Source organism: Ursus americanus, chromosome 3 (genome assembly GCF_024610735.1).
Source record: "Ursus americanus isolate L20-20 chromosome 3, mUrsAme1.1.p, whole genome shotgun sequence".
In the NCBI taxonomy this organism is placed as follows: Eukaryota; Metazoa; Chordata; class Mammalia; order Carnivora; family Ursidae; genus Ursus; species Ursus americanus.
The window spans coordinates 70,734,653-70,756,207 of record NC_142129.1 but is presented as its reverse complement, the minus strand read 5'-3'; the positions used below and the strand labels follow the sequence as shown (position 1 = coordinate 70,756,207).

The window sequence follows — 21,555 nt, the reverse complement described above, 5'->3', positions numbered from 1 at the left end:
GCAACTTGACCTCAGAAAGAGAAAATTTGATTTCTCTAGAAATGTAAAATGCTGCCTTTTCAAAGACTGCAGTAATATGCTTCCCCAGCCAAGTGTGCTTGAAAGTGGGACTAGGGAAAAACCTAACTTCTTCTTTTTTCTTAACCTTCACGCCATCCCTTCAGTGAATGTGGGCACATCTGGGTGTTGTATGTTTAGGGACATAAATTGTATGTTATAGAGAAAAATTTGTAGAAATATTTAACACAGTGAATTTCAGATCTCACTACGTGTGAAAAACAATTTCTAAAAACTCAAACTTCATTTTACTTATTTTTTAATGAAACCCTCCCATCTCATTAAATAAACATGCCCCTCTCTAGTAATTTCAGGAATATGTGTAACCAACTACCTTTACATCTGTAAGTGTCCTTGGCATCTTTTTTGTGCCCTTTTTTTCATATGTGAGCAATTCTTCCATTCTTTGTCTTTGACTCCTTTGCCTTACCTTTTTTTTTTTAAAGCAACTTACCTTTGTCTATCTTGCATTTTAGTTGCTTGATACTGTCTTCTTTCTTCTCTGTCTAATTACCTTCTCAAAGGCTGTGTGCATGTGACTTTTGCTCTATCCAAAAATGGTTTCTTGCATCTGGAGGTATTCCAGAAGAATACCGAGAAGTGTCCAGTGTATTGCCCTAAAACCCCAGAAGATTAATGTGTCAAAATGGATGGTAAAGGTCTCTCAAAACCAAACCAACACAGACCAGATAATCACAGTACAATGCTGTTCAGTGAGGGAAGGAGAGGAAGCATCAGAAACCCAAGAAAGGCTAAGGTTTGAAGTTGACACACAGAAGATGCCACTGGGGTAGAAAGGTGCTAAAGAATGAGTGCAGTTACTCCCCCTCTGTTTTGCTTACATCACTGCTACCAAAGCAAGCGAACTTCTGGAGCCAAAACGCAGTACAAATATAAGAGTGAATTAAATTATCGGATGTCTGGGGAAGTTTGAGAGTACTATGGTTCTCTAAGGAGTTCTGATTTGAGACTTAAAATGATTGTTTCAGAATTTTAAAGAAATTAGGGTTGAGATTGTCCCATCACTGTCAGTCATCCTTGAGGAATGATGAAAAATTGGCAAGGCATTAGCAGCCTTGAGAAGTCCACGTATTCGCAGAAGACGAGTTCTGTGAACCACATCCAGGGGAAATGGTGTGAACGACCTTCTCTCTGCATGCCCTTCTCATTCCCTCTCCCCAGCGGAACATTTTAGGACAGATTGTCAGGCAGATGATTTGTGAGTAGTTAGAAAGCAAAATAGTGATCTAAGAATTCATAAATATTGTGTTATCCCTAAATAACCTTAATTCCTTTTTCTGATCAGATTGTTAAGCTAGTGGACCAGTAGAACCCTGTAGATATTGTATATTTATTTGTTTTTCAAATGTGGGTAAAGGTTCCTGTTTATGTTCTCATAGGTAAGTTGAGTGCTATGCAACATGTTGCTGGTGGTGGGTTTACAACAGGCTGATTAAGGAGCCTAAGAGTAGTAGGGTTTTTTGTACCTCTTTTACACGATAAAAGGTGGGCCCATTTCTTCACCACTGAGGCCTCATTATGCGCCAGATGCAAATTTTCTAGTACAGTCCAGTGGTAGCAGTAGATGGTCAGCATCATGGTCTGGGAAGGAGGGGCCGCAGAAATGAAAGACTGGATTGGAGAGGTTGAAAGTGAAAAGACGAGGGAGGAGAGAGAAAAAGAAAGAAAGGACAATTAATGAAGCCAGGTCTCCAGAAAGGTGGATAGAGTAGAGGTCAAGAGTGTGGTGTCAAAAGGCATAGCCTTGGACCTCTTCCTGTTCAGTGTTTTCATTCCTATCTCAGATTAGGACACTTTCAGAGAAGGCTGGGTAGACAGTGCCCGTCAGAAACAGGATTGGAATGTAGAGCATACTTGAGAGGCATGAGCAGTTGGTTGCTGCTGCTAAGTTGGAATTTTATTCGGGATAAATCAAACTCCTGAAATTGTGCTTAGAAAGTGAATTGTTAGGCATAGGGCAAGTTAGACATGGTGTGATCGCAGGGCCCCTGAAGAAAACTCAGGGGTTTTCGTTGTTGGTAAGATTAGTTTGAGTTTATATATTTTGCGACTATCACAGTTTAAAACACGCATAGGCCAAAGTAGTACAAGTTCGGTTTCTGGAACGGGGCAGGGTACTATCCCAGTCCACTCAGTGCTTATCAGACCACATCTGGTAGCGTGTCCACCCTGTCAACCACATTTCAAAAGGGGCTAATCGGCTGGGACTTCCCAAAAGCTTGCAGCTAACACTGAGGGCCAGTCAGCTATTTCAAATAGCTGAGTATTTTTGGATGTTTATTGTAGAAAAGGAGACTTGGACATGTTCCAGACCAGACAAAGGAAGAGAGGCAATGAGAAGTTGATGTAGGAATCTGAAGGCTTAACAGAGTGGTTCTCAACACCCCAGCGTGTTTTAAAAAATGCAAATGTTTAGGACCCCACCCTACCGCCAGTTACATCAGGGGTGGGGCCAGGCCAAGATATGTTTCAAAGCTGCTCAGTGATTCTAGTAGGTAGCCAGCACCTAAATCTGCACAGCTGCAGAGGCTGGCCCCAGCCCCCTCCGTGCCTTGCCTAATGCTCAGGGGCGGCCACAACAGCACCCCTGTTCTGCCTGCTTCCAAGAGACTGTCAGGATGGAATCTCCTCTGCTCATCGCTGTTTACCACAGGCTCCACCCAAGGGATAACGACGTGGATCATCGGCTATCTCTCTGACCTCACCCCCCTATTTGTCACTGAATCTTTTACACTGTCCCTTTTCCCTGTCCTTCAGGATCTTCCTGTGTCTTCTAGATCTAGAACAGCATCCTCTGATCAACAAACATATTCTCTGCTTTTTTCTGAATTTTTTCTTAACTCCTGCTTTAACAGAAAACTGGCTTTCTCTTGAGCTTATTACTTCTCTTGAAGTCCTCCAGATGACTCACAAGTTTTTATGTCTAGCCTAGATTTTTGTACTGAGATCCAGATCCACAAATACCAATGCTTACTCTGTGTCTCCGCTGGGGATGCTTCCAGGCTAAGATCCTCTGAAACAGGACTCTGGTTCTCTGTCTGAGTCTCCTCTTCCTAAGTTTCCCTCAGTTCAGTGAGTGTTACCCGCATCCACCCAACACCAAAATCAGAACACTTGAAATCATATTTTACAACATTCCCTATGCCCAATCCAATTTATCCTGACAGGTTGTTGATTCTGTCTTCAGAATGTCCTTTTCCTTTTTCCCACTGCTGTTACCAAACACTGTTTTTTGGCAGCCACCATCTTTCCCCGGGACCCTGCAACAACTCACTGCCCTCCCTTCCTGCTCCCACCCTTGTGCTCCTTCAGGCCATTCTCTATACCATCCTGAGGGAGCTGCAGACACAGTTTAATCATAGCATTTCCTTTCTTTAGATACCTCAGTGTTTGCCTCTCCTCTCCTCTCCTCTCCTCTCCTCTCCTCTCCTCTCCTCTCCTCTCCTCTCCTCTCCTCCCCTCCCCTCCCCTCCCCTCCCCTCCCCTCCCCTCCCCTCCCCTCCCCTCCCCTCCCCTCTCCTCTCCTCTCCTCTCCTCTCCTCTCCTCTCCTCTCCTCTCCTCTCCTCTCCTCTCCTCTCATTTAAATATTTTCTGCAGCTCTCAAGGATGTCCATGATCTGGTTCTCCCAGGTGCTTCCCTAACTCTCGACACCCCCCTCCCCGCCCCCAACAACAACAAGAAGCTCCAGTCACTCTTTCCTTGTATTTTTGTTTAACACATCATGTTCTCTGCCTGAGATTTTGTATGGTTGCTCCATCTGCCTGGTTGTTCCAACTCTCTTAGTCTATGGGTTCCTCCCCTTTTTTTCCTTGAAATTTATTTGTTGAAGAAACAGGTTCATTTTTCCTATAGAATTTCCTATAGTCTAGATTTTTCTGATTGTATCCCAACGGTATCATTTAACTTGTTACCTTATCTCCTTAAAATAGGCAGTTAGACTGAGACTTGGTCAGATTCGGGTTGGGTTGGTTCCATAGGAGGGGACGCGTGCTTCCATCGGGAGGTGCACACTATCTGGTAGCCTCGTTTTGTGATTTTAACAACCATTAATAATCCATTAAGTGATTATGGTTAAGAATGGTGTAACTCATATTCTATCATTCCTTCTTCATTTGTTATATGCAGTACATCTATAAAGAGAAACTTCCATATATCAACTATCTTGTTAGAGTGAAGGACAATGTATATGAAAGTATATGAAGAGGGAAGGTAAATGCTTGATATATTCTTTTCAGCTGTTCTGGAACTAATGATATGGTTTTGTATTACCCTCCAAATATGACTCCTGAGTTTGTTTTTTTTGTTTTTGCATTAACGTGTTGAATTAAACATGTTTGATAGCTTTCAATCACACATATTAGTTTAGTGATGCTTAAATTGTTCCATGTTGGACGAGTGAGAACCTCTTGTTTCTCTTTGACACTTGTCTGTCTTCTTGGTGAGACCTAAGTGCAAGGACTATGTCTCTGTTGTTCATCCTTTATCCCGAGCACGGAATCACTGTCTCTTAATTTGTTGATTTAGGGGCAGGATATTAAAACTTATAATAATTATGAGACAGACTGTCTTATGAAAGAGCATTTGGTTTAGTCTTTGTGGATTCAGAACTTGAATCAGAGAGTAGAAGTTACAGGAAGCAAATTTTGGCTCAACATAAGAACCAAAAAATTTGGAATAATTTAGGGGAGTTGAGTTCCATCAAGTCTTTTGAGGGGCTGCTTTGTTCCCGGGAGTGAGGGGACAAGGATAAACAATCAAATCAGTGAGGGTCTTTTTGCTTGGGAGCCTGAATGATTATTGAGGTCACTTCTGCTTGCACGGTAGTGACTCTCAAATCCTTTGTTGACAGATTTTATTTTTGGAAAAGTGCAGAGTTAGCTAGTTTAAATTTGTTGAAATGTAATTATTGTTTTCTCCCATGAACAATACATATCACTCTAAATTTGGTTCAGAGTATCATGAGTTTGCACATTTGATGAAACATCGGCAATGATGAATTATGCTTTATTAGCAATTATTTCTTTTTATAAAAGGTTATAATTGTCCATTGAACAGACTTCTCATTGCATTAAATTCTCAGACTGTTTGCATTGTTAGTCATATTCTAATAAATAGCCATTTTACTATTCTCTTTTTCTTTTCTGTTTTTTTTTTTAAAAGATTTTATTTATTTATTTGACAGAGAGAGAGAGACAGCCAGTGAGAGAGGGAACACGGGAGTGGGAGAGGAGGAAGCAGGGTCCCAGTGGAGCAGGGAGCCCGATGCGGGGCTGGATCCCAGGACCCTAGGATCACATCCTGAGCCGAATACAGACACTTAACGACTGAGCCACCCAGGCGCCCCTACTATTCTCTTTTTAATCTTTGGATTTTATTAGTCGTCTTCTTTCTGTATTGATAAAGATTAGCGTGAAGTATGATTACTGGCAACTTACTTTGAAATTCTAATTTATTTTTACAGAATAAAATACAGTAAATAGCACTTTTAGGATATTGCAGAATTGCAAAGATTTAATAGTACTGAGATGATTTCTCATTTACATCTGAATAAAAATTGAATTTAGATGGAGTGTTTAGTTAGGTTTTAAATTTTTGAGGTATGTATGTAATACAGTAAGTCAGCACTTTAGCCAGTGTCTTAAGAGGAAATTAATAGAAGAAGCACTATTAATAGTACCTTTAAAATATTTTTAATGACTTTACTGAAAATTTAAAAATTCAGCCCAATATATTGTCCTTGATATGCTCCAGTTTGCCATTGTCACTTCCTCAGTAGTATCTACATTTACTTCTGTTGCTTCTAGACAAACACAGTAAGGAAACAAGCATTGTATCTGTCTGCACTTGGTATTATTTCCTAGCAGTTTCTCTTGAGACAAGGTCATAATGGAAGAGAGGCAGAATATATTAAATTTTCCAGATTATATTAAATTTCTTTTAGGTATATTGCCTTAATTTCCTTTGCATCGTCTAGATATAATTTCTTCTAGGTGTTAACACATGGACACTGTTTTCAAAGATGACCTAGATAGTATTTGTAATTTTGTTTTATTGTACTAAATTATCCTATGAATTTGAAGTAACTAATGGAATAGAAAACCTTCGGGCTTTCCTTTGAGAATTTTTGTTTGTAAGGAAATTCTTTCTGTGCATCATCTTTTGAACCTGGAAATTTTACCCTTAGTGGGGCATTTTCCTTATAGGTTTCACAAATGTTGAATGAACAAATGAACAGATGCATGAAAAAATGAACAGGCTTTGTTCCTTATTCAAAACTCCTAGATCTTCTTGTTTTACTCTCACAAGAGAACTTTATTATTTACAAATGTAGGGCATACAAAACTGCAGAGTTTCTGAAAGTTCGTAGAGATTTGGATTTGTGGTTAGAACCAGTTTGAAAGCTGGATCCACTTGAACATGGCTCTGCCAGGACACCCTGTATCCCTATGTTTCTGTGTGTGAATAGCTCTGTGCTTGGGCATTCCCCTGCCTCTTCCTCATCCTGTCTTTGGCAGCTCTTCCTGTGTGACCAGCGGACTAAAGGATGACTCACTCATCCCTGGGCCTGAAGTCAGCTTGGCCAAGTGAGTTGTTGAAGAATTAGAGAATAGTAAAGAATCTCTGAAATTAAAACAGCTCCTTAAACAGCTTAGGACAATTGGGTAAAACCTGGCGATACCTCCGGTAGAATGTTCTGTATATTATTAACACAATTAAAAGTTTTTGTTTTTTTTTACTATGTTAATCACCTGAATTAATGTCTTCATTGCCAATCAAGCCTTGATTGCCTTCTATTCATTAGCTTTTGATTTGATTAATGAGACTTGTTAAAGAGGAATCTTCAGTGTTTTCCTGTAAACAGCTCTAATTTATTGATTCAATTGGAATTTAGTAATTATTCTAAAGAACTTAAATCAATATTTGGAGTGTATGTTTTGGATCTTTAATAAAATAGTTTACACAAGGTAGTTACTAGATATAAACATCTTTTCTGTGTTATTCTATGTTATTTTTATAAAATAACAGATATCTTCTTTTGATGTCTTTTAAAAAATGACATTTTGTTAAGAGTTAGTAACTTGGAATTTCAAGTATTTCAGTCTATGCTAAAGTTTATAAAAACATATGCATCAAAGGTAGAACATTAGAAAGTTGGTAATGTTATATTTTCCCAAAGGTATTTTTTCCGAAAGTGGAGCAAGTAACTTAACATTTTTTCTAGGGCTTTAGAACTGAGGGGTTCAGTAGTTGGTGAATGTCTAGACATGTAGAGAAAAACTAATTAAGAAAAGAGAAAGTCGCAATGACTCTAAGGTTAAAGAGCAATTTGATAATCAATACGATTCCTAGTGGGAGGCCAACTTCCTAGTTGAAGAAGAGGGAGATACTGATTAGTGGTCTAGAGACAGATAATTAAAGGGTAGTGGGGTTTTAGAAACATGGCTGTTGGGTGCAAAAGGGTTAATTAACAAAGCATTCTATAAACTCTAAAACTTTAAGGAAATGAAAAGTTGCCATATCCACATGTGCATGTGTCAAAATCAAAGAGGCTACACATTTAATTTGAGAAAGGACAATGAATAGTTAAACCAAACATGAAAGAAGATACTGAAAACTTTATTAAAATTTGAGATTTCTGGGGGCGCCTGGGTGGCTCAGTCCTTAAGTGTCTGCCTTCGGCTCAGGGCATGATCCTGGCGTTCTGGGATCGAGCCCCACGTCAGGCTCCTCTGCTGGGAGCCTGCTTCTTCCTCTCCCACTCCCCCTGCTTGTGTTCCCTCTCTCTCTGGCTGTCTCTCTCTCTGTCAAATGAATAAATAAAATCTTTAAAAAAAAATTTGAGCTTTCTGAAACTTTTGAAAGCAGCAATTATTACATTTTATTCTTTTTTAAAAAAAATTTTTATTGAGAGAGAGCACATGCAAGCGAGAGAGTTATAAGCAGGGGGAGCAGCAGAGAGAGAGGGAGAAGCAGACTCCCCACTGAGCAGAGAGCCTGATGCGGGGCTCAATCCCAGGCCCCTGGGATCATGACCTGAGTCGAAGGCAGACACTTAACTGACTGAGCCACCTAGTCTCCCCTAAACTTTATTCCTGAGTTACCTTTTAGGTATAAGAAAGGAATTATCAGTATATTAACATTATCAATATTCATTCAATAAAAGTTTTTGAGAGCCTACTCTGTACCAAGTAGTTTCAGGCACTGGGCACATAACAGTTAACAAAACAGAGTTCCTTCACTCCCAGAGCTAATAGTCTGGTATAAATTTTAAGGAAATTTTTAGTGTTATGTAATATAATACATAAAACTCAATGTTTCTAGCTGTTGTGATTATCATAACTATAAGAAATTAATGCTTGGAGTTTCAATTCATGGAGAATGATGCTTCAGAATCAGAATTCCATTAATCTGGATCTTGTACTTTTTATGCAGTTATCATAGTAAACATGTTAAAAAAAATTTTCACCACAAAAATAATGCACATTAGTATATGAAATTACTTAAAGGTGTTCCTGCCTCTAGTTGCATTTAAAGAGTAAGTGTTGGGGCGCCTGGGTGGCACAGCAGTTAAGCGTCTGCCTTCGGCTCAGGGCGTGATCCCGGCGTTATGGGATCGAGCCCCACATCAGGCTCCTCCACTATGGGCCTGCTTCTTCCTCTCCCACTCCCCCTGCTTGTGTTCCCTCTCTCGCTGGCTGTCTCTATCCTGTCGAATAAATAAATAAAATCTTAAAGAAAAAATAAGGAGTAAGTGTTGGTTCAGTTGAAGGTTTCTCTCCTTTTAGTATATTATAGAGGAATGAATTACGCTTCATGGTCTGAGAGTATTTTCAGTATATGACTTTCAAAAACATTAAATCTCTATATTCTAGAATTCAGTTCATGGTGCATATAAGTTATGATCTCAAGGGAAGTAGAGAAGCTTTGTGGGAAGAAGGTTGTGTGTATTTTTTTATGGGTGAGGGGAAAATATCTGTAAATATGGGGAAAGTTCCAAGCAGTTCCTGGAATCAGTTACTGCCTTCCCTGGGGAGCCAATGATGAGCTCAACTGGGCTGAGAAAAATCCATGCAGATGTCAGCACTGACTGCATCGCAGCCCCAAGCCCCAAGCCCCGCCAGTGGCCCCCCTTAGTCATAAAGGACAAAGTGAGAGCACAAGGTACAGTCTCCAGTTGAACTCCATGCGCATATCAGTTTTTTTGCCTGCACCTGGGTATCTAGAGCACAATCAGGAGTGGAAGAATCAAGGTAAAGTACTGAGGAGAGAAGGCATGAAGAGCAGAAAAGCAGTCGGTCTGTCATCCCAGCTGAAAGACAAGGAAAAATAACTCCTGACCTTGAGAAGATGGCACATTGTGGAGCTTTCTAATCAGATGTCCTTATCCCATTAGGGTAACCAGCAGAGTCTTGGAGCAATTAGTGTGATGAGGAATGCCGCTAGGATGGTTGGGCTGTGCTGAATTCCTTGGACTTTCAAGTTTTGTGTCTGTGGCAATTTTTTGAGCAAAACCAGACCAATTGGATGTAGTTCTTAAAAAAGAGACATTCTCATTCTTTATTTCAGACTCAGGCACTGGAGTCCCTGGATCACATGAATTCTTGTTTGCTCGTTCCATAAGCTCTGAAGATTTGTGATTGTGATTTAAATTGCAATGAGAAACCATTTTTATCTATCAGATTGGCAGAGTCAGTGGTTGATAACATATTATAGGTGAAAGGGCTCACAGGAGCTCTTACATTTGCGGTATAGGAAGTGTAAGTTGGTACAACCTCCATGTCAGATAATTTCCCACTATTCATCAGAATTGGAATTTAAATATGCACGTACATTTTGATCTTGCAATGCCACTTTTAGGAATTTATCTTACAGATTTTTTTTTTACATGAATGAAGTTACATGTCCAAAAATATTTATCGCCATCACTGTTGTAGTAGCAAAAAATTGGGAACATGCTAAATGACCATAAGTAGAAGACTGGGATTAAATGAAGTATAGTACACTTATATAAAGGAGTACCCTGTGGTCTTTCAAAAGCATTAGAAAGTTTTCTCTATGAATTTATGAGGAAGTCACCACATTTATTAAGGTGCAAACAATATACAGTGTACTCTGTCTAGCATACTACCGTGTGTGTGTGTGTGTGTGTGTGTGTGTGTGTGTGTGTGTGTAAGTATATAAGAACAATGGTAACCGATGACCTCACAGGGTGGGAGCTGGGTGGCTGAAGGAGCGTAGCAGGGAGAATTACTTTTCATCAAATGCCTTCCTGCACCTTTTACATTTGTAATGTTTGCCTATTTTATCAATTCTTATTAACAAAAGATACTGCTAGGCCTAGCAAAGGTAAAGGAGAGCATTACCTAGAAGACCAATGTAGATTGTCATGTTTTTGTTAACAGAATTGACTAGATAAAAAAGTTATCTGCCAAGTGCGATCTGACTTTTAATTAGAGCTGATACACATTTAGAATGCGTCTGGAAGAACCATCTGCTTTGGATAGGTCTTGTGTAATCTTATAATAGTAAAACATTCATAACTTTTATTTTGATGATATGCTGTATGTATCATAAGACACAATCAGACCAAATATAATTTTAGGAGGCTCTAGTAAAAAAAAATGAGAAAGGGAGGAATGGGCGATAGAGAGAGAAAGAAGAGGGAGGAGAGGAGAGAAGTCTGAGTGTTGAGTTTCTGACCATGGGGATTGAATGACCTCAGCTTAAGACTGAAGATGAAGACATTTTAGCCAAGGAAATGAAGGAGCTATTGGAAAAACTAAGGGAAAGAGGTATTTTGACTTCTTGATTTCTAATTCATCTGAGAATAATTGATCAAGCGTGGTGATTTTGTTAAGCACTAGTTTCATTCTGGAAGGAACGTAGAGTGAATCATAGGAAACTTCAGTTAAATCTTGGACGAGGCAAGTGTTAATATTTTAAATGTGAATATTTAAAATGTGAATATTTATGATGATGATATAAAATTCCCAGCCTTACTGAAACTAATCTTGTTGTGGTGGCATAATTGAGTCACTGACATTTTCAGTGCAAAAATGCATAAAATATAAATTGTAAGGAAATTAGAGCCATAACGGGAACATATTTTCACAGACTCACTTCTCATCTTTTCTTTCGTTTCTGCCAGAGTAAATGGGAAGTTGGTAGCCCTGAAGGTGATCAGGCTGCAAGAAGAAGAAGGTACGCCTTTTACAGCTATCAGGGAAGGTAAGCATTTTCTTGTTGTCTTTGCTTTTGTGTTTGCATCATGCCTGTAGCTGTTTAAATATTACTCACCTCTGTGTATGCAGAGTTTGTAAATTATATGGTTATAGCTCATTGGAAAGCGTAAACTGAAATTAAAAAATCAGTATCTCTTGCAATCATATGGAGTCATGTTAAATAAAATAAGACAACCCTGCTGTATACTCAGGTTTGTGTGTTTGTGGGGGGAAACCTGCTGTGTAGTGATGAGACTAAAGCTGACTGAGGAATTTTATATGCCTGATTTTGTTTGTAGGGTTTCTAAAGTACACATTAATCTAGCATTACTTTATATTCATGATTTTTAAGGAAAGTCCTTACACATAGTGGGCCATGCTATCTTATTAGTCATTTGTATTTCTTCTTTTTTGATTTCTTTGTTCCTGTCCTTTATTATTTTTTCTGTTGGTCTTTCTTATTGATTTATAGATACTCTTTATATATTAGCATCATTTATCTTGTAATATTTTCTTTCATTCGGTCATTTTTCTAAAAATTCCTCCTACAAAATAGGTTATTACATGTTTGTTTTTAATTTTTATAAAATAAAATTGCTTTATATTTTGCTGTATTTCTGCATAGTTTCTCTACTCCAAGAGAATAAAATATCTTTTTGTTAGTGGGAACTTTTCAGTTCAGTTTCACAACTTTTAGTATTAATAGCTTTCCCTCAACTACATTTTTTAAAAAATTTTAATGCCAGTATAGTTAATACAGTGTTATATTAGTTTCAGGTGTCCAACAATGTAGTGATTCAACAATTCTATACATTACTCAGTGCTCATCATGATAAGTATACTCTTAATCCCCTTCACCTATTTCATCCATCCCCCTACCCACCTCCCCTCTGGTAACGATCAGTTTGTTCCCTGTAGTTAAGAGTCTGTTTTTTGGGTTGCTTTGTTTTTTTTTTGGTTTTTTTTTTTCCCCTTGAATCCCACATATGAGTGCAATCATATGGTATTTGTCTTTCTCCAACCGACTTATTTCACTTAGCATTATACTCCCTCCACTAGATTTTTGAAATTACAAATTATCTTGGCATAAGACTTCAATTTATTTTTTGCATTGAAGTAACGATAGCTGGTCCACAATAAGATAACTTTGAGTGATTTACTGCAATAATATCATTAAGGTATTGAGGAATTAAATGTAGTCTGTCACTGGTCTGATTTGTTTCTCACAACTATCATTAGGATTTACATTTGTTTTTGAGAGGCCGCCTTTCTGTTTTCACTTTCTCATCTCTCATTCTCCTTTTCCTACCACTTCCATTTGGTTTCCCTCATTCCTACTTAGCTGAAAATGTTTTGTAAAGGTGCCTTTATAAAATATTTGTTATATAAAGAGGTTGCTCGGTCTGATGGGATTGGAAACCACTGGCTGAGATGGAGCAGTGTGGTTCCCATCGAGCTCTGAAGGGAGGCAAGGTGAAGTGCTATTGAATTTGATTTTGGTAGACCCTGAGTGCTAGGGAGTAGGAAAGGGGCAAAGAGATGGTGGGCCAAGAGAGAAGCAGAAGGAAAAAGAAACTGGGCAGCAGGCACGCTCCCTAACATGTGGGGTGTACACTGCAGTTTACCAACATGCCCTTGCTGTTCTGTTCATGCCAGCTTCAGTTCAAGGTTCAGAGAAAGTTTGTAATGGTATTAGAGGATCCAGGTGTGACAGTTGGACTCATCATTGGGAAGTTCAAGGGGAGAAACAAGTAGGGTCAAATTGAAGTTGTTGGTGATCTGTTCATACTGCCTGGGTATGAGGCAAGGCCCTTGGGCACAAGGTAAGCCTTGAGATAAACTTGGGAATAGGCCCTGGGAGGCAGTCTTGTCAGAGAATGTGGGCCTCTGTGGCTGGGACCTTGTTCTGTGGGTTAGGGAGCCTCTGAAGACTTTTGAGCTGAGTGTATCAGGAAGATAAATCTGATATTAGGATATGATATAGGTTAGATGAGGAGGAACCTGGAAGCTGATAAATCAGTCATTCAAAGTCATGCAGGTTTGAAATTACGAGGACCTGGATTTATTAGAAAGCAGTGACAAAAAATGATTTGTAGAGAAAGAAATGCCAGAGCAAGGTGAATTACTGGTTCTAGATTATATGAGAGGGAAACATAAATGATTTTGAGTTTGAATGAGTAGAAAAATGGTGCCAGAGAGAGAAATAATTTGTGTTGCTTTTAACGCTTTATAGTTCACAAGGGGCGGTTATCTACTATAATCTTCACATGAGCCCTTCAAAGCGTTTTTGAACAGAGTTTATGCTTCTTATAGAATCTGTTAGGAGTATGGAATTGATGCTTAGAGAGGTTAGATGACTTGTCCAAGGCATTGGGTCTTGTACCTAGACTCTCTCAGGTTCCAACATGGTGTTATACTAACTCTGTGGAGTAGTGGATTTGGGTTTTAGACTTTCCGAATTTGTGATACATCTATATGAAAATGTCTTCTTGGCGACGTGGGAGTAGAGCTCATGAGAGGTCAGCATAAACAGTATATATTTAGCAAGGTCCTTAACAAGTCAAGTAAGTATAAGATTTTTGTGGGAGAGGACTTTGAGCAAAACAGGGAGTTAAATTGGAAGGGAGTGTAGGCAGGTGGAAAGCCCCATGGATATTAGAGTCTGGAAAGTTGGGTTTGATTCTGGCTCTGTTTTCCATCACCTACCAGACAACATAAGGCAAGTCACTTATATTACTTTGCTAGGGCCCCTGTAACAAAGTACCACAGGCCGAGTGGCTTAAATAACAGAAATTTATTGTGTCATAGTTCTGGAGGCTGGAAGTCTGAGGTCAGGTGTTGGGGTCCTGCTTCAGAGGGCCATGAAGGAAGGATCTGTTTCAGGCCTTCCTCTTTGGCTTGTAGATGGCCATCTTCTCTCTGTGTGTTCATATCATCTTCCCTCTGTACTTGTGTCCATTTTCCTTTTCTTGTAAGGACACCAGTCATATTGGATTAGGGCCGACTTTAATGATCTCAGTTTAACCTAATTACCTCTGAAGACCCCCTATCTTCAAGTATGGTCACATGCTGAGGTGCTGGGGTTAGGACTTCAACATATGAATTTTGGGGGACACAATTCAGTCAATAACACCTCCTCATGGGTTGAGGCCTCCGTAACCCTGGTTGCAGAACACACGAGTTGGTTTATGCCATGTCTCTGGAACCATCTCCTTCTGTGTTGTAATTTTGATTTCCCACGGGGTCTTCAAGCTCAGAGTTTTGAATACCCTGAAGATCAGGAATGCTGCAAGAATTGTTGAGGCCTGGAGGAACAGATCACAAAATGGCACTGTGTTGTCCGTTGAATAAAGTATTTTGAGGTTTCCTAATAAAATCTGACTTCTCGGTGATTTTTATTGGACATGGGACCAGATAGTAAGAAGAGGAATTAAACTTTGGGTCAGTTTTGGTTATTTACTCCTGTCTTACCTTCTCATTCCCACCTCTCATAGTCTTAATCTCATTTTTCTGCTCTGTATGTGTGGAAGTAAAAGCCAGCACCATTGCTCCCTTTAGCTGTTAATAATAATTCATGCAAAATAACTGCTCTGTGTATCTGGTGCTAGAGTTTGAAATATTTAGGATTGGGGGTGGGTGATGTTTGGGATATGTTCATTTTTGCATTTTTATGTTTTAAAATCTTTGCGTTGATGAGGGTGTAGCATGGCTTGCTCAATTGAGATGAAGCACTTTAATTTGAGTTTGCCTCTTTTCTGCTGTTTGGGTCAATTTCCTCATTCACAAAATGTCAGCAGCAGGAAGATTTCAAAGGAGGAAAGCAGTAAAGTAGTTTTCAAGTGGCAGCTTGCCACTTAGAAGCTTACCTGGGAATTTAGATTTTAACACATAATTTTCACCTAAAGTAGAAACACTTGTCAGCAACTCTAATCTTACCTGGATTTATGTCCAGAGATGGACTTTGAATTTTATCTCAGAACTAGAGTGCTTACTGGCTTACTTCGGGTTCAGGTGCTTTGAGACTCATTCTGTTTTTGATGGCAGCTTAGAGAAATTAAGCAGCAGTGCTGTGGGTCAGCTTTTCTGTTTTTTATTCTCATATGATATCTTCATGGTTTTTGATGGTAAGGATAGAGTTAGGTGATACTGGGATGGTTTGAAAACGAGTATATGAAGTTTCTTAGGATATCCCATCTTTTTTTTTTTTTAAGATTTTATTTATGTATGTATGTATGTGTGAGAGAGAGAGAGTGCGGACACAAGTGGAGGGAGGAGCAGAGGGAGAAGGACAAGCAGACTCCACACTGAGCCCAACACGTGTCTTGATCTCGCGACCCTGAGATCTTTATAAACAACTTCAAGGTATCTGTATTCTTGTTCTGTGAACTATATTCTAGATGTTCAACAGTTTTTTGTGTTTTTGTTTTTTGTTTTTTTGGCTAAGATTTGCCCAGAGAAAGAATAGAAGGGAACCCATTATTGTCTTTTGTGAATTTTTGAATACCTGATCATTTTCTTAGGCAAGAGTTATGTTAAAGAGCAATCTAAATACTCTAATAGAGAACAATTTAAAATTAAAATAGTAATAGTATCAATGAATAATATTTCGTATGTGCTTACGCACTATACATACACTGCCAGGGCCTCCTCTCATTTAGTCCCCATAAAACCCTGTAAGGTGTGCATTTTCATTAGTTCTATATTTTTATTTTTTTTATTTAATTTTATTTATTTATTTATTTATTTATTTATTTATTTATTTATTTATTTTTATTGTAATCTCTATGCTCAGTGTGGGGCTTAAACTCACAACCCTGAGATCAAGAGTTAAATGCTCTTCTGACTGAGTCAGCCAGGCGCCCCTCATTACTACTGTTTTAAAATGACAGGCATGGACGGGGTGTCTGCCTTCAGCTCAGGTCATGATCGTGGGGTCCTGAGATTGAACCCTTGTTTCTCAGTTGTGTGCTGGTAGTGCTCAGGCTACATGTTAGACTCTTACAGTTGATTTGAACCAACCAGATAAATGACCAGCAAGAGTCACACCTTGTCATTAAGAGCCGGGGCTGTGAAGCCCAACTGCCTGGATTGAAATTTGGCTTCCATTCCTAAGGGTATGATTTTGAGCAAACCTCTTAAGCTTTTTGTACCTTAACTTTCCCACCTGTAAAAGGAGGATAAAAATACTACTAACCTGATAGGATTGTTGGGCTGTTCCATTCATTAAATATAAGCATGAGGCCACAAAAAGAAATAATCAAGGAAACATGAATATTTCTTGGAAATAAATATATTAACAAAGATTAAACGTTCAGAAGATTTAGATGGTGGACTCAAAGGAAACCTCTCAAAAGATCAAGAGTTATTGTCTCATATCTCCTTAATAAATATATCATACCTTTGAAATTTTTTTCTGTATTGTCAGTTTTTTATTGTTTCTGTTTATCTGTTTCATTCTCTTTCTTTTTGGAAGTATCTGCTAGCTGCTTGGAGATCTTTATCGTCAGCTCATATTTAATAGTGATGTGCTGACCGGAAGCTCTGGGTCTTTGGGTAGGGAATGTTGGCTCGTGGGCTTCATTGTAGGGTGACTGGAGTGGGCTAACCAGTTGTTTTTCCACACAGCCCTCAGTTGTCACTATGTGGGGGTCTTTTCTTGGGAAGAGGCTTTAAGTTTCTGTAGAGAGGGATTATTTAATCTCTTGTCTGGAGGATTTAAGTTTGCTGTCCACATTTTGGGCATTGAGTAAGAGACAGAGGTTGTGAGGAGTCTCACACTTCCACATGCAGATCTTTACTGAATCTCCCTATTTTCAGTTCAGGTGATGCAGCTAGTTTAGAGGGACTAAAAGATATTGAAGTACTTAGGGCATAAAATGACGAGCTCTGTAAAAAGGCCTTGACAGTGGGGGGAAACAGGAGATGTGCATGTTTGGGAAGGACTTAAGAGGGATATCTTGTAGGTCTTGGTGTTTGACTGGACATGGAGCTTGATAGAAATGGGGAGAAAAGGGGATATGGAGATCTTGAGAATATTCCAGGATTTTGGCATTCATTAATAGATAGATAGTGAAACCAATAATAAGAAAGCCACTACAGGGTAGGGGAGGTTATAGGAAGGGAAAGATAATAAATTCAATCCTGATCATGTTAAGTTTGAGATCTGGCCTTCATGTGGTAATTGTTTATATGGTGGTGCAATTTAGATAATCGATCAGTTGTACCTAAATTGGGGACCTCACCCGACGCTTCCAAGTACATGATCTCATTTAGTCTTTCAACATTGTGAGAAAGGTTGATATTATCTTCATTTTAGTAATTAAGAAGCTGAGCTCTAAAGAGCTTTTTGTCCAAAGTCATACAAATAAATGGCAAATTTGGGTCTTCTATCCAGTACCCAGGCCAATGCCTGATGCCTGATAGTCACTCAGTCCATATTGAGTGAGTGACAGAGTAAGTGAGTGAATAAACTCCAAATCCTTTAGAGTTATTCTACTATATTGCATCACTGTTGAGACAGAAACCTCTATGATCAAAATTGTATATGGATTCTTTTCAGGCTGCTAAGCAGAGAGGTGAAGTTGGGAAATCACCCTAGAGCAAGTCGGAAAATGTCGAGTGTTAGTGAAGACTATGCCACTAGCTACATGAGCATAAGCGAGTTACTTAACATATATAATCTGTAGTTTCTTCATCTTTCTAATGAAGGGGTTTGGACTATATGATCTTATATCTTCACGATTAAAATAATAATACCAGCATGAATCATTACCTGGATAAAGGATCCTTAATTGTATCATCAGTATGCTTCATACACATATGCTGTAATGTGGTGCACATTTATTATGCTTAAAATATTTCCTTCAAACCCTCTAATAATAATCCTTTATGTCTGTCACTGAAAAAATTAATATGAATTGCTTCAGAGCATTTGACAATCGACAGACAAGTTTTTCTTTAAATGGAAGTTAAAAATCCATGAGTCTAGACTTTGATTTTAAGTAAGCTTATGTAAATTGCCAAAATTGTTATTCTTTGTAAATATGAATAATTTGATGGGTGTCTGCCAATTGATATCAACAAAAAATTTGCAAGCTGTTAGATCATGTGACTTTAAAAACTGAAAATCACATTTTCCTTTGCATGTCTTTAAATTTAAAGGATGAAGTTTTTTAATAAAGTAACTTATTTTTTGTCCCCTTTAAGTTTATAAAAAATTTTATATTACATTTTCTATTTTATTTGGAAATAGAGATTTCCAATTACATTTGGAAATATAAATATTTTATTGGAAATATAAATTGAGCTATGATACATTTATGTTTAAAATATTTTTAGGATTATGCAACAAGTTCTAATCTGAAGGTGTTTATAATTGGCTAAAAATTTCCAAAGACTTTTTCAGTATCTACTATGCTTACCTTTTAAAAATCCTACCTCATTTAATTCTCCCTGTATTCCTATGTTATGTATAGGTATGAATATCTCTGTATTATGAGGTGGTAATTGGGGCCTGGAGATAATAAATTGTCTTGTATCACACAATTTACTAGTAAACAGCTAAATTAGGATTTTAACTGGGGTCTTTGAACTGAAGTGTTTGTTTCAAAGATGGTACTTTCTTCTCTTCCAGATTTCTAATCTAAAAAAGTTATGAGAGTCCATAATCTACATATAAATTGCTTGTCTTGATATTATTATCATTACTACTATAAGTTGTTGTATAAAAATTCAGTTGGCACCTCTGTTACTTCTCAGTATTTGAAGCTGTATTGTTGATCTACGTATGATCTATTGATAGAAATTGTCAAAGAATGACAAACTATGCACAGTAATTAATTCATGACGAATGTCTTGACCACTGACAAAATTTAGTGTCATTTATCTTCAAGCTCTAGATTAAGGTAAATCCTTTAATGTAGGGAAATAATATTCATTAATTCTAATATTCATTAAAAATAGATATGTCATGTATATTGGAAAGGAACTTGACAGTCTTAGAGGAGACAGAGAGAGGGGCAAAAACATATTTGAAGGAATAATTGCTAAAAACATACTGAATTGTTGGAAAATGGAATTAATCTATTAATTCAAGAAGATAAATGACCCCCATTAGGAGGAACATAAAGAGACCAGAACTTACACCTGTCGTAGTCTAAGTTTGTTTCTGAAAGACAGAGACAAAGAGAAAATCTTGAAAGCAATAGGAATAAAGAAACTCATTACATTTAGAGGGGAAAAAAAAGTATGTTTAAGATCTAACCCGTTATCTAAACCAGAGGAGGCAGGAGGCAATGTAATGACATATTCGAAATGCTTAAAAACAAAACAAAACAACCTGTAAACCAAAAATTCCACATGTAACAAAAAATGTCTTCAAAAACGAAAGACATTTTCAGATCACCCACAAATTAGAAAATATTCTCAAATAATATATCTGATAAAAGATTTATATCCAAAATATCTAAATTATATAAAAAAGGTCCAAAACTCAACAATTAGAAGACCTCCTCCAAATTTTTAAATGGGAAAACAATTCGAGTATAATTTCACCAAAAAAGACATACCAGTAGCTAATAAGCCCATGAAGTGATGCTCGAAGTTGTCATGAACTAAATGAAAATTAACACCATAGTGAGATGTGACTGTATACCCAATATAATGACTATAATCAAAAAGACCAACAATACCAATTGTTGAAAAGGATGTGGAGCAACTGGAACCCTCATACTTTGCTGGTGGGACTATCAAATGGGACAGCCACTTTGGAAAACATTTTAACAGATGTTAAAAGTTGAATATGAAATTACCATACTACCCACTATTCCCACTCCTGGGTATCCCCAGGAGAAAGGAAAACATAGTTCTACACAAAGACATATACATGAATGTTTCTAACATTACCATGCTGAATAGCCAAAATCAGGAAACAGTCTGAATGTCCATCAACTATTGAATTGATAAACAAAATGTTGAATATCCATATAGCAATAAAAAGAAGCTAACTACTGATAACATGCTTCAACACGTTTGGACCCCAAAAACATTATGCTTGGTTATATAAGCCTGGTTGTATATACATAAAATTCCCAGAAGGAGCCAATCTATGAAGATGGAAAACAGAGATCCATGGTTGCCTGGGGCTGGAGCTGGGAGTGGGGATTGACTATAAACTGTCACCCACTGGTGAACTGAATTTGTTCCTGCGCTGGGTTGTTTTTATGATTTGAGAAATCTGAGTTGTAATGGCTGTAAAACTCTGTAGATTTACTAAAAGTCATTAAATCTTTTTTTTTTAAGATTATTTATTTATTTATTTGACAGAGAGATAGCCAGCGAGAGAGGGAACACAAGCAGAGGGAGTGGGAGAGGAAGAAGCAGGCTCCCAGTAGAGCAGGGAGCCTGATGCAGGGCTCGATCCCAGAACTCTGGGATCACGCCCTGAGCCGAAGGCAGATGCTTAACGAGTGAGCCACCCAGGCACCCCAAAAGTCATTAAATCATATACTTAACAGTGGGTATTTTTTATGGTTTATAAATTATACCTCAAATAAATTTTCTCCTAATTTTATTAAAATATATATTTATAGGCTTAGCTAAAAATATACGCTTAGCTAAAAATGTGTGAACTCTAGTGATCATTAAATCTTAATCAATAATAAATTAATTATTATATTGCAAAACCTAGAAAATCTGTCTCTTTTTTTCCAGTTTCTCTGAACCTGTGTTATTTTCATTATCAGAAATAAAACTTGTTTTGTTGACTATAAAAACTGATACTGCCTATTCTCAAAGATCTTAAAAATTTATTACTGGAGAAAGATAAACATGTTGGCAGTTGAATGTGTAGGACTACAATTACTAAAAGTCTGTTGGGGGGCAGAGTGAGCGGGAACCTGTTGGTAAGTTAGAGCGCCTTGAAACTAATGTGAGAAGTGGGGACTCTTGAGTGGGGTTGGCGGGTCACATTTCGCATCAGAACTTGAAAAAAGCATCATTCCAGTCAGTTGTCAGAAGCTGTCTTCTAGTTCCAGTGTTGACATCAGCGATATTATAGCCCTCATCATTCCAGGAAGGCAGAGAACAAGGAGTAGCAGCTGTGTGTGGAATTGACCTGCCCTAACCACTTGGAAGAAGGGAAAGAGACCCTATGAGGATGCAGGGAAGAACCTTCTGAAGCTTTGTGTCACTGCTGTCACTTTTTGACAAACAACTTTAATCACAACACACTATTTGTTCAGTGAGATAAAAAA

General features: G+C 38.0%; 1 protein-coding gene across 7 annotated transcripts in view; it reads left to right on the top strand.

Moving 5' to 3' along the window:
• Positions 1-21,555, top strand: part of CDK14 (cyclin dependent kinase 14) — a 924,301-nt gene that overhangs the window by 300,299 nt on the left and 602,447 nt on the right. For all 7 annotated transcript variants that reach the window (XR_015724025.1, XR_015724024.1, XM_045793298.2 and 4 more), the window contains one exon: positions 11,230-11,309. Coding sequence is in view for 5 of the 7 variants with exons in the window: in XM_045793298.2 (XP_045649254.1) it covers positions 11,230-11,309 (80 nt within the window). In the remaining 2 variants the exon portion in view is untranslated. The remainder of the gene's footprint in view (positions 1-11,229; positions 11,310-21,555) is intronic.